Source organism: Borostomias antarcticus (genome assembly GCF_949987555.1).
Source record: "Borostomias antarcticus genome assembly, contig: scaffold_76, whole genome shotgun sequence".
NCBI classification, from domain to species: Eukaryota; Metazoa; Chordata; class Actinopteri; order Stomiiformes; family Stomiidae; genus Borostomias; species Borostomias antarcticus.
In genome coordinates, this window is record NW_028176558.1 from 98120 (window position 1) to 110617 (window position 12498).

Sequence of the window (12498 nt, forward strand, 5' to 3'; positions counted from 1 at the left end):
CCCGGGATACGTAATAGGCCTATAAAACATGTTTTACTTTTTTTCGTTTTATTTTATTATTATTATTATTTCCACAAAATGACGATATCATCGTCCATCGCGATGTTTGGATGGCCACATCGTGATGTCATATTTCAGCACACATCGCCCAACCCTAGTGTTCACTGTAGTTTGTATTTAGCAGGAGTCAAGGTGGAGGCTATTTTGCTAGCCAGTTTGACACTTCACCTCTGACAAGTGACACGTCTCGCGTGCCAGATACATTTATACTGCCTGGACCGGGTCACTATACAGCGAATAAATGTTAATTAGATAACTTGGCACGCAGTTCAAGCCTGTATCAACTTGAGTAAGACTGATAGCCTAGCCAGCGAGCCATGCTGATCTATTCGTGTATAGTCAAGGATAACTTTGAATTCAGTGCAGGTAGAACATTAGCCATCTAAGCTAAAGTTAGGCTAGACCGCGGAAAGTTGATCTGTGGAGGTGACATTGAAGATGGGCTGGCATGCATGGCTATATTATGATGAACAAAACGTAAGCACAATCTGTGTGTCAAGCTATGAAACCATGTCTGGGTTGGCGACTAGGAGTCAGATGTTACAGTCGAGTTGTCGGACGAAGACCGATCAGAACAAAATTTGTTCCATTTAATGTAGTGGCTATTTTGCACTGCACTGCGATTTTCACATCCCTCAGAGTGGGTTTGTAAGCAAATAAGTAACAATAGACTGTTTTTTCACACAATGTTGCTGCCTTCTGGTTAGCAACTTTGTTGACTTTGGGCGTGGATGTTGTTATATTTAACGTGTTCCTCATTCCTCTTGAGAGAGAGGTGGTTTTGGGGGAAGGTTGCCAGTCAAGGTTGTCTGCTAACATACAAGACTGCGTGGATCTCTTTTGCTGTCTGTATACCAAACTGGTGTAGTTTGGAGTGCAATTATCGCCCATTTTCCTCTCTTATCAGGGACCTTGGCACAGGCAAAACCAGGAAGGGAGAAGAGTGGGAGAAGAGTGGAGGTGACAGGCTGAGAGAAAGTTTTTGTGGTTGACAGCCCGAAGAACTGGATAAGAGGAGTCAGCAGGGAGCATGCCTACTGACCGGGATCCCAGTGACACAGCCAAGCTGCTTCAGCTGCTGCTGCTCTCCACCTACTGGGGCATGCAGATCTGGGTCACCTTCATTTCAAGTGAGTACTGGACCCTCTGACCCTTCCCCCCCCTAACCAAGTCCTGGCCTCTAGCAGGGTCCACAGTGTTAATATCCAGGTCTTATTTCTCTGCAGGCTTTGTGATGAACAACCACCTGAACAGACATACCTATGGGTTCATTCAGTCTCGCCTCATCCCCTTTTACCTTCACATGGGCTCAGCCTGTGCCTTCTTCAACCTCACGCTCTACGCCGTCTACCATCCCAGCGACATGTTGGACGACAGGGAAGCCTTTCAGGTGTGTGTGTGTGTGCGTTTGCTTACGAGACGTGCATATGTGGCTGTGTAGGTCATAGGTCATTAAAGGAGTAGTAAAGGGAAAATGCATGTTTAGCCCTGTTTTAAGGTTAATTATGATCATATACAATGGTTCAGATCAAAACGTTGACAAAACTAGCACTTTTGAGAAAGTCTGATAATTGCTCTGCCACCATTTTGGTCATACAATGGATGTGGGTGGGCACCTTGAAAAATCATTCGAAAAACATGTTAAACTCTCAATTTCAAAGACAAGAAACTCACCGAGGTGTTAGTTGGCGTTCTGACATATAATTCGCCATAAAGTAAGATTCTAGTTCATCTGGAAAGGCTTTTTAAAATATTCAGCATAGAACTATTTAGTCGCAGCACATGCATACTAGGTAGCCTAGCAACATAAACAATAACAATAGCTACCGTAAGTAGTTCCGCTTCCTGAATCCACTCTGTGGATTGATCTACACATCTACAACGGTTACTCCAATACAAGTCAATGGATTTCATAAAATGATCAATAAAACCCTAGAGGATTCATACTTTGTGGCGAATTTGATGTCAGAACACCAACGGACACCAATTACCCCCTCGGTGAGCTTCTTGTCTTTGAAATTGAGAGTTTAACATGTTTTTGAATGATTTTTCACGGTGCCCACCCACATCCATTGTATGACCTAAACAGTGGTAGAGCAATTATCAGAAGTGCTCGTTTTGTCAATGTTTTGATCTGAACCATTGTATATGATCATACGTAACCTTAAAGGACAATGCTCGTTTTTGACAACCTGGACCTTATTTACGACATATTATGAGACGTTTGACTCACCGAGATCACTTTGGTGTAGTTCGGAGGCATGTAGAACAAATTTAAAATCCAGCGCGAGCCAGTATATGCATATAATGGCGGTGGTGGGGGCATGTGAACAACCACAACAGGCCTACGCTCTATGTAAGCACAACTAGCGATTCATAAAGACAGATTGATGAAAACAACCGTTTCGCGGCAGAAAATAGATTTTTAGAAACTGCATTCCCGGTGCCCCCACCATCGCCATTATATGCATATACTGGCTCGCGCTGGATTTTAAATTTCTTCTACATGCCTCCGAACTACACCAAAGTGATCTCGGTGAGTCAAACGTCTTATAATATGTCGTAAATAAGGTCCAGGTTGTCAAAAACGAGCATTGTCCTTTAAAACAGGGCTAAACATGCATTTTCCCTTTACTACTCCTTTAAGTCTTGATCAGTCATTAACACTGGAAGCGCAGAGCTTTCATACCAGTAACCGCTAAGGCACACACTCATGGGCGTCAGGTCTTGGCTGTCAGATCTGTATTGTCCTATTATTCTCATTAATGGCCGCCTATCAATCTGCATCCCGATAGCGCGCGCCCCCTGACAAGCCATAGCCTAGCTTAGCATAGCTTCTTGATCATATGTTGAAAAAAAACATCTCAATGTAAATACATTTCAGAACTTTTGTTTTGGGGTAAATAAAGTCAGTCTTTCTCTCTCTCTCCCTCTCTCCCTCTCTCTCTCTCCTTCTCTCTCCCTCTCTCCTCGATCTTGTGAGAAATAAGTGCAGATTGTTGCCAGGTCATTCTTTTGTGATGCCACACAACCGTGGAGGTTTCTGTGAGCAGCTTACCCAGTTCTCTGATTTTATTGCGGGAACATTGGAGTCAAGGAGGCACAAAGTGATGCTGCGAGACGAGCAGGTTTTTTGTGTGGATTTGGCATCATCCTGGTCCTTCTTGTGATTCTGCTCAGTATAGAGTAGTCTCCAAATTACTTATATTAATTTTCTATGTTGTATTCATTGTCTCAATTCACTTATAGTAAACGCATTAAATTCGGCCAGAGGAGAGAGGCGGGGCTTTTCACACCTTAGTACCATTGGGTACCAATGTTAACTTCAAAGACTTTGCTTTTCGCGCTTATAGGACGTGTTAAAAAAAAGAAAGAACTTCTTTTGTAATCCACATTTTGTCATCAACGTAGACATGTATAGTATGTAAACGTCAGGGCAGGGGGGTAAATATTGAATAGACACTGACAGAATAATTTTAAATTCAGTACTTCAACCGCTATTGAAAAGCCGCGGTTCTAAGTGTTTAATAATGTTCTCTGAACGGTGTCTCTGTCTCCCCTCAGATCTGCATCTTCTTCGTGTGTGTGACGGTGGCGGCCGTGAACGCTCAGTGGTTTGGCCAGATGACCTCTGAGATCATGGCTGACATGCACCTCATCGAACAGGCGTGCGGACTGGGCCAAGACATCGGCCTTTCGTCCAACAGGGAGGCTTACGCCAAGCTGTGTGAGACGGATGTTAAATACAGCCATCTGAGTGGTCGCCTCTGGCTCTACAGGCTCCTGTCGTCTCTCTGCAACCTCTGCTGTATAACCTGCAACGCTTACAGCCTTTTCTACATGGCTGAGAACCTCATCACGCTATAACACACGCACCGGTCAGAACTGTCATCCCTCCACTTAGGCCAATAACTCTGCCCAACTGGGCCTGACCTCGCAAACGGTCACTCCCACTCACTCAGCCAATCAGACTTCCAGAAAGGTTTGTGTTTGATTATATCAAAGCTGACATATCAGTCAGTAGCTGATGTCACTCTAGTGTGTTCTTTTGAGGTAGAATGTTCAGACAAGTGCCTTCATTCCTCTACCAGAATGATGTAGCCAGAGTACTAATCACTGAAGTACCTGGCTACTACTGCTCAGCCAGGTGGCTCAGGAACTTTTCGAATTAAAATAAAGGGTTATGTTGAATTTAGGTTGGTCTAGTGCTGAATATGCTACAGTTGATTGAGATGCAGCCCTGGTGTATGCGTCTCCATGGAGGGATGAGAGCAGAGATGACCTGACTGCACGCTGGCGCTCCACACATACCTCACCTTTCACCTGGAATGGGGACTTAAATGGGGACTCCTCGTGCACTCCGCCAAGGGATGAGGCCTGAGCTGAGCTTTGTTTCCTGTGTGTGTGTGCGTGCGTGTGTGCGTGCGTGCATGCACGTGCTGGTGCTGAGCTTGTGTGTGAAGGCGACCATTGATTCTGTTCTCATAAAGGCCGTGCGAACAAAGCAGAGAGACTTCACATTTGAACGAGTTCAACTACACTCTTTTTGCAATTTGAATGCGCACCAATGCAGTGTCCTGGCGATTCAATCTGTGACTCTGCCCCGCAATTCCCAGGCGTGCTCAACAGGCTGCCGCTCTCTCAGCTCCAGGATCCAGTGTTTGCGGATAGGCTGGTTGGTAGGGTTGCTATGGGAAGCCTAATTGTAGGCCACTGGTTCTAGGGTCAGCTTCCAGACATCTGCACAGTACTTTAGGCCTGCCTAACCCTAACCCCCCAGCGCCCACCCCACCCCACACACTCACACAGTACATCACACCGGGGGTCAGAGGAGATGGGTGCCGCGCCGCCCCCCCAGCGCCCACCCCACCCCACCCCACACACACACTCACACAAATTAGATACACAATATAGTGAAATCCTATAAAACTTCAAATAAAGAAGTGGATGACAGTTGGTAGGTTCCTTAGTAGGTTCCCTGGTTTGTAACTATCTTTGTTCTATACCTCTTGGATTGGGTGATTTATGCTCGTCTTATTTTGTGGTTTATATTATTGCTATTGTTTATTTTATTGATCACTATTCTTCTTCTTGTTTTTTTTTATGGAAATGTTAAAGCAATTTGAGCTGCAGGTTTGCTTGAAAGTGCTTTACAAATAAAGGATATAATTATTAGCATGCCTAGATTGTTGAGACACAATTCAAGCAAGCACAGTGTGTTGTTGATGAGTGCAGTGTGTGTGTGTGTGTGTGTGTGTGAGTGTGTGTGTGTGTGTGTCATGATGACTGTGTTTTATAATTTATTTACAGCAAAGTGAGCCTTACCCATCAGTAGCAAGGTGCTGTCAATGTGTGTGTGTGTGTGTGTGTGTTTGTTTGTGTGTGTGCGTTTGTTTGTGTGTGTTTGTTTGTGTGCAAAAACACAGGAGTCCGTGACTCATCATCCTGAACACACACACACACACACACACCTGTATGACTGTCTGGGGAGCAGCCCGCTCGTCACTGTCAGCCTAGATATGGCACAGCAGGAGCTATACACACGCACACACACGCACACACACACGGCCCTGGTGAGGGATGAGATGAGGACAGGCCAGTGTCAGGCCCGCATTAAGGCACCCATGGGCCCCGGGGCAGGGCATTTCCCCCCCCCCCCCAGTAACAGTACCCTCACCACCCCCCCCCCCCCCCCAGTAACAGTACCCTCACCACCCCCCCCCCCCCCTCCCAGTAACAGTACCCTCACCACCCACACCCCCCCCCTCCCAGTAACAGTACCCTCACCACCCCCCCCCCCCCCCCCAGTAACAGTACCCTCACCACCCCCCCCCCCCCCTCCCAGTAACAGTACCCTCACCACCACTAGCTACACCACCCCTGTTACTGCTACCAACACACACACACAATTTAACTATATTGTAACAATCTCTGCAACTCAGAATATTGTATTATTAATTTGTTTATTATTTGAGCCAAGTTTCATATTTATAAGTCAAAATTTACAATTCTACCCTTAAGCCAGGCGCACACACTCAACATCCACACTCTAGCGCCAACATCACTCTGAACTAATGACGCAGACCCCCTCCCTCACCAACACAAGCCCTGAGCATCAATAACAAAAACGTATTCATCACATACAACCTGGCTGCACGCATCATTCTGTCCACTCACAAGTAGAGCAAGCATAAGATAGCCTACTGATCAATAGAAACACGCAGGTAGGCTAATAATGCCTTAGGTTTAAGTTTAGGCTATTTGATTTGCATTCAATGCATTCTTACCTTTAAAAAGGCTTCTTCCTGGCTTTACGCCTGGCAAAGTTCTTAATTAGAGCGGTAAAGTGCTCTAAGAATGTCATTTTCCAAAGACATCAATGTCAAGTGGTTTAGTCTTTCTTGTCCCATTGTAGAGCGCAGTCTGGTTTTGAGGTCTGAGTTTTGAAAAGGAGCGCTCTCGAGAGGCATTGGATACAGGCAGAGTTAAGTCCTTAAGGCTATATCCATGTTTGGAAATACTGAAGACAGGTCCATCTTTCTTAGTAGTCTGAATGGTATTTCTTCTGAAGCATCGCAGCAGCTGAATTTAGCTAAAGCTTTCGCTACATTTACAAATACGAGTAAAGTTAGCTATGCTAGCTATAGAGCATAGCCCTGTTGCACAGCCAGGCAGGTAGCTAGCTACTTTGACAGGGCATCCATCGTAGGCGTAGCCTACATCGGTGTAATTAATAGCTTTGATTATGGCCCTGTTACAATGGAGTAGAACGTTAATCAACCTTCTGTCTGACTGGACTCTCTGGTGTTCAGAGATCGTCTGGCATGGTCTGACTGGACTCTCTGGTGTTCAGAGATCGTCTGGCATGGTCTGACTGGACTCTCTGGTGTTCAGAGATCGTCTGGCATGGTCTGACTGGACTCTCTGGTGTTCAGAGATCGTCTGGCATGGTCTGAATGGTCTCTCTGGTGTTCAGAGATCGCCTGGCATGGTCTGAATGGACTCTCTGGTGTTCAGAGATCGCCTGGCATGGTCTGAATGGACTCTCTGGTGTTCAGAGATCGTCTGGCATGGTCTGAATGGTCTCTCTGGTGTTCAGAGATCGCCTGGCATGGTCTGACTGGTCTCTCTGGTGTTCAGAGATCGTCTGGCATGGTCTGACTGCTCTCTCTGGTGTTCAGAGATCGTCTGGCATGGTCTGACTGCTCTCTCTGGTGTTCAGAGATCGTCTGGCATGGTCTGACTGGTCTCTCTGGTGTTCAGAGATTTTCTAGCATGGTCTGCAGGGTCATGTAGAATCTTCCATGGACCACCATTCAGCGCCTTGCACTGTGAGCCAATCAGGGGACAGCCAATCAGAGAACAGCCTCCGTGCTGTGATGAGGCTGCAGTCAGCTTTGTTTTGTCTTCTGACACTAAAATGATATCCCTTACTGGCACAATACAACCCTCTCTGTCTCTCCATCTCTCTCTCCTCCTCTCTTTCTCTCCTCCTCTCTCCCTCTCTCTCCTGCTTCCCTTTCCCTCCCTCTCTCTCCTCCTCTCCCCCTCTCTCTCCTTCTTCTCTCTCCTGCCCTCTCTCCTTCTGTCACTCCCTCTCTCATTCTCTCTCCTCCTCCCCCCATCTCTCTCTCTCTCCTTCTCTCTCCCTTCCTTGTCTGCCCTCCATTTTGTGGGCAATAGTAAGTATTAGTAAATGATTTGACCATAAATATGCATATTCTCTCTCTATACATATCACTATTGTAGATGGTAAATGGACAGCACTTATATCCAACGTGCTTTACTATGATTCAAGATTGCAGATCCCTGTTATGTGTCACATGTAGAGTACAGGGTACAATCCCAGTGACACGTTGCTTCCGGCCTCTCATTCACCCAATCACACACACATTCATACACTAATGGTGGCAGCTCCCAGTCTCTCTCCCTCTCTCCCTCTCTGTCTCTCTTTCTCTATGTCTGTTTCTCTCCATCTCAGTCTTCTCTTTTTCCTCAGTTTGTCTCTCTCCCTCCGTCCCACACCATCTGTCTCACTCTGTCATTGTCTCTCCATCGTCTGTCCAGCTCTCCTGTTTGTCCTCCGTAGCAGACTGGAATCCATCCTTCCTTCCCTCAGTGACTGGGAATCCATTACCAGACAGTCAGCTCACACACACATACACACGCGCACACACACACACACACACACATGCACACACACGCACACACACACACACCCACACACACGCACGCACACGCACACACACACACGCACACACACGCACATGCACACACGCACACGCAAGCGCACACACATACGCAAACACATACACATACGCACACACACACACACGCGCACATAAACACACCCACACACTCACACTCACACACATACTCATACACACAAGCACACAGTCAGGCAGACAGGCGCACACACACACACACACACACACACACACACACAGACACACACACACACAGACAGACAGAGACAGCCCATCATCCTGACAGAGCTTTCGTGAACAACAGGGGAGCCTGAAGATGAGAACAGAGAGATGAGAGAAAGAAGAAAAAAAGAAAGAGGGAGATTCTCATCTTCTCCCACCTGATCCCTCCTCCTCCCCCTCCCCTCCCCTCTCTTTCTCTTTGTGTCTCTCACTCCCTCTCTTTATATCTGCCTCTCTGTCACTCTGCTCTGCTCTCCCCCTCTATCTCTCCTCCCCAACGCCCTCTCTCTCTCTCCTCCTCTCTCTCTCTCCCCCTCTCTCTCCCTCTCTCTCCCCCCCTCTCTCTCTCTACCCCTCTCTCCCCCCTCCTCCTCTCTCTCTCTCCCCCTCTCTCTCCCTATCTCTCTCTCTCTCTCCCACTCTCTCCCCCCTCCTTCTCTCTCTCTCTCCCCTCCTCTCTCTCTCACCTCCTCTCTCTCCCCCTCTCTCTCTCTCCCCCCCTCTCTCTCCCCTCCTCTCTCCCTCTCTCTCTCCCCTCCTCTCTCCCCCCCCCTCTCTCTCTCTCCCTCTCTCTCTCCCCTCCTCTCTCTCTCCCTCTCTCTCTCTCCCCCCCTCTCTCTCCCCTCCTCTCTCCCTCTCTCTCCCCTCCTCTCTCCCCCCCTCTCTCTCTCTCTCCCTCTCTCTCTCCTCTCCTCTCTCTCTCTCTCTCTCTCTCTCTGTGTGAGAGCTTGAGGCTCAGACAGAAGCAGCACACTCTAATGTTACTATCTTTGTCAAGCCGAGCCTCACACACACACACACACACACACACATTCTTCCGCCACATGCACGACTGACTGCACACACATACGGAGGGGGAGGAACACACGCTCACCGGAAAGGCTTCCCTGAGGGCTGCACACTCATACATACACACACACTCACACACACACACACACACACACGCATACACTCACACACACGCATACACTCACGCACCAACGCACACAAAGACCGCCTCTGGATACTGTCGCGCGCTGAAGCAATGGAATCAAAAACATAGCGACAGACACACGCACACACACGCGCGCGCGCGCGCGGACACACACACACACACACACACAGAAGGACTGGTGCGTCGAGGAGCAGCGCTTGTCTCCTCAGTACAGAGACAGAGCTGGACTGGGAGAGCGCTGGATCTGGACCGGATCCTGGCAGGTAGTTTCAACTGAGGGAAATGTCCAGTGTGCCTCCCGGAAATAGGGCCAAATCCATCCGTGAAGTAGAAATACCAAACCGTATGGGAGGGGCTCCTGTCCATTGTGAGGGGTCCAGAAAAGGGAAGGCAATACAGAGAATGAATAAATAGACCAACACATCACCTGTCAAACCCATCAGGCCTCAGGTGACGAGGTAGGACCAGATAAAGGCCCCAGAGCAGCGATCCCCCAATACACCACATGGAGATGAGGTGAAGGTCCCATGCCTGGAGGGTGGCCGTGAAGCAGGGCAAGGCATCTGGAGTAGCAGTCAGGCCCCGCTGAGGCTCCAGGGCCTCCACGGCAGAGGTGAATCCTGGGGACAATTGGAAAGGAACAACAATAATAGAACCCGGTAACCCAAACTGCGGTGAGTAGTACCCTGGACTGACAGACCACCTCAAATGAGGGGCCCCGTTTCACAAGGAGCTAATACATACAGGGGTGAACCGTTGGCCATCTTAGGCGGGGCCTGCATTGTGAGGATTGCAGTATCTGGCAGGTTAGGATGTTGAGGTAGACGTTCCCCAAGAGATACAGGAAGAGGAAACTAATGTCCTCCCCCGTATAGCTGAGCAACAGTGCGCTCTACTACCAATCCACTCAATGCCAGGAACACCACCCAGATGTAAGCCCACAATAACAATAATAACATTGAACAGCAGGGGTCAAGTCCAAGTATCCGGAGGTCATGAGACCAGGATGAGGTAGAGTTAAATTCAGTAGTACGTCAAAGACAGGTCTCCATGATTAGGCATCCGATAACGGGTGGAGGGTTAGGGTTAGTGTTAGGGTTGGGTTAGGGTTAGGGTTAGGGTTAGGGTTAGGGTTAGGGTTAGGGTTAGGGTTAGGGTTAGGATAGGGGGTGAATGCACTGACCAGTCGTTTTCTTCACAGACCTGTAACAGGCAGCTCTACCTGAGGGGGCAGAGTGACATTTAAAGCACATGACGTTATAGTTTCCAAACATGCATAGCCTACTAGCTAACGGTTTCATGATGCTTTGATGTGGTTAGCTAGCTAACGTTATAAAATGTTTCTGTCAAATTTGCGCCATAATGCAGAAATACATAAGCTTTTCTTACTGTACATACCCTCATAGTCGCAGATGTAGGAGGAAGCATAGAGCTTAAAACCCTTGTCCATTTTGGTATAGGAGTTTTACATGCATATATGCGATGGACATCGGTATATGCTGATCCCTCTAGTGCGCTCTAAACAGCTGTAAGCTTGGCGCCGTTCAGCTACATACAGCTTGCCGGTGGACACGTACCCTAAATGCTTTTGTGGAGTAGGCCTATATGACATAACACCACTCCATCAGCTGTTTATCACTCTTTCTCGTTCTATCTCTCTATCCCCACTTATTCTCTCTTTCTATACCTTCCTGGCCGTCCTGTACCCACCAACCTCAGAGTAGCTCATTTAGGGGCTGTGGCACTAAGCTGTTCTCTGGCAGACAGTGGCTGGGCTCAGTGACCATCCCCTTCACAACTTTGCTGCAGCAGTCTGAGGTAACACACACACACACACACCCTAGATGATGGAGCCTCATCCCCATCCACTATGGGATATCAACATTCCATTCTGGTCCTGTATTGTTGGCCAGGTTTCTGAGACACTGAGCATCAGTAAGCCTGTGATGTTGCTGGGCTACACCTGGACGGAGGAGGGTTTCGTAAAAGATGGTGGGGGCGTGGATATCCGTCTGGACATAGACCACAGCTACCTGGACGTCTTCATCACCCTGGATCCACCCATCTCCCTCAGGGAAGAACTGAGCCCCAAGGCAAGTCTACTGCAGGCCGCAAGCATACGTACGGTACTTTCCTGACACAGCGCTAATGTGCTTGAGAGGTACACTGATGGTGCAACTATGTGAGATCACACTGTTCAATGTTAATGGAAATTCACCATCTACTCTCCTCTCACGCAGGATGAAAATCAGAAACGATTCTGGCTGGTGAGTCAGTATCAGATTTGACTTTTTAAACGAGTCGGCCTTTTCTCCACAAAACGCCTCCTACACGTCTCTTCCCGCGTCCATCCTCAGTTTCCCAGTGACGAGGCGGAGCATCTGCTGGACCGCGCCCACGAGTTTGAGAGGCGGTGCGGAGCCTCGGGCGGCGGCAGGAGGACGCGCATCGTCACCATGGTGGTGAACAGCGAGAGGAGACTGGTCCTGGCCACCAGGTTCTTCAGGCCACTCCCTCCTCCGCAGGAGGTCTCACGAGTCACCCCTGAAGACGGACCCCTCGCTGTTTTAGTAAGGCCCGAGCACACCACTGTTTCTCTACCCTTACGGCTCACATTGTGCTAAACCCATGCTCTACAGTATATGCCAAAAAGTGGCCCAATGACACACTTAAAGGAATACTATCAAATGTTTGTTGCTCGGGCTTGTGCTTATCTGTTCTTTACCTCAGGAGAGGGTGGCAGCCTTCGTGTCGTTGATTCCTGTCCTGGCCGTCCCCTCTGACGTCGGGGACGGCGGAGACATGTGGTTCACCTCGGAGGTAAACGCACCATTCCAGAGTGCGCAGAGTTTCATCTTCTATAGTCCTCATAGTCTTTTCCCTGCTCATTTCACGCTGTTCCCTCCACCATACTGCAGCAATGCCTGGAGCTGGTGATGGCAAACAGTGTCAGTCTGGCCGTTGTGCTGTGCAACTTCTTTGACCATCTCCGCTCTAAGGCTTGGCTTGTCCTGGGGACATCTGTCGCAGAGGTAACCAAGCCAGCTGGCTTCTCTGGTCATATACAGTACTGTA

General features: G+C 48.5%; 1 protein-coding gene across 1 annotated transcript; it reads left to right on the forward strand.

The window, feature by feature from the left end:
• The first annotated feature begins 973 nt into the window (after positions 1-973).
• Positions 974-4222, forward strand: LOC311328360 (transmembrane protein 205-like). The gene is made up of 3 exons (XM_084462341.1): positions 974-1190; positions 1287-1450; positions 3625-4222. Exons 1-3 carry the CDS (start codon positions 1091-1093, stop codon positions 3925-3927), a joined length of 567 nt encoding a protein of 188 aa, XP_084318467.1. The 5' UTR covers positions 974-1090; the 3' UTR covers positions 3928-4222.
• Positions 4223-12498: the final 8276 nt, after the last annotated feature.

Bases quoted from the DNA above. Each gene is read 5' to 3' on its own strand.
- LOC311328360 (XM_084462341.1), top strand. From the start codon at position 1,091: ATGCCTACTGACCGGGATCCCAGTGACACAGCCAAGCTGCTTCAGCTG. The intron at 1,191-1,286 runs GTGAGTACTGGA...ATTTCTCTGCAG, and splicing joins CTGGGTCACCTTCATTTCAA to GCTTTGTGATGAACAACCAC. The intron at 1,451-3,624 runs GTGTGTGTGTGT...GTCTCCCCTCAG, and splicing joins ACGACAGGGAAGCCTTTCAG to ATCTGCATCTTCTTCGTGTG.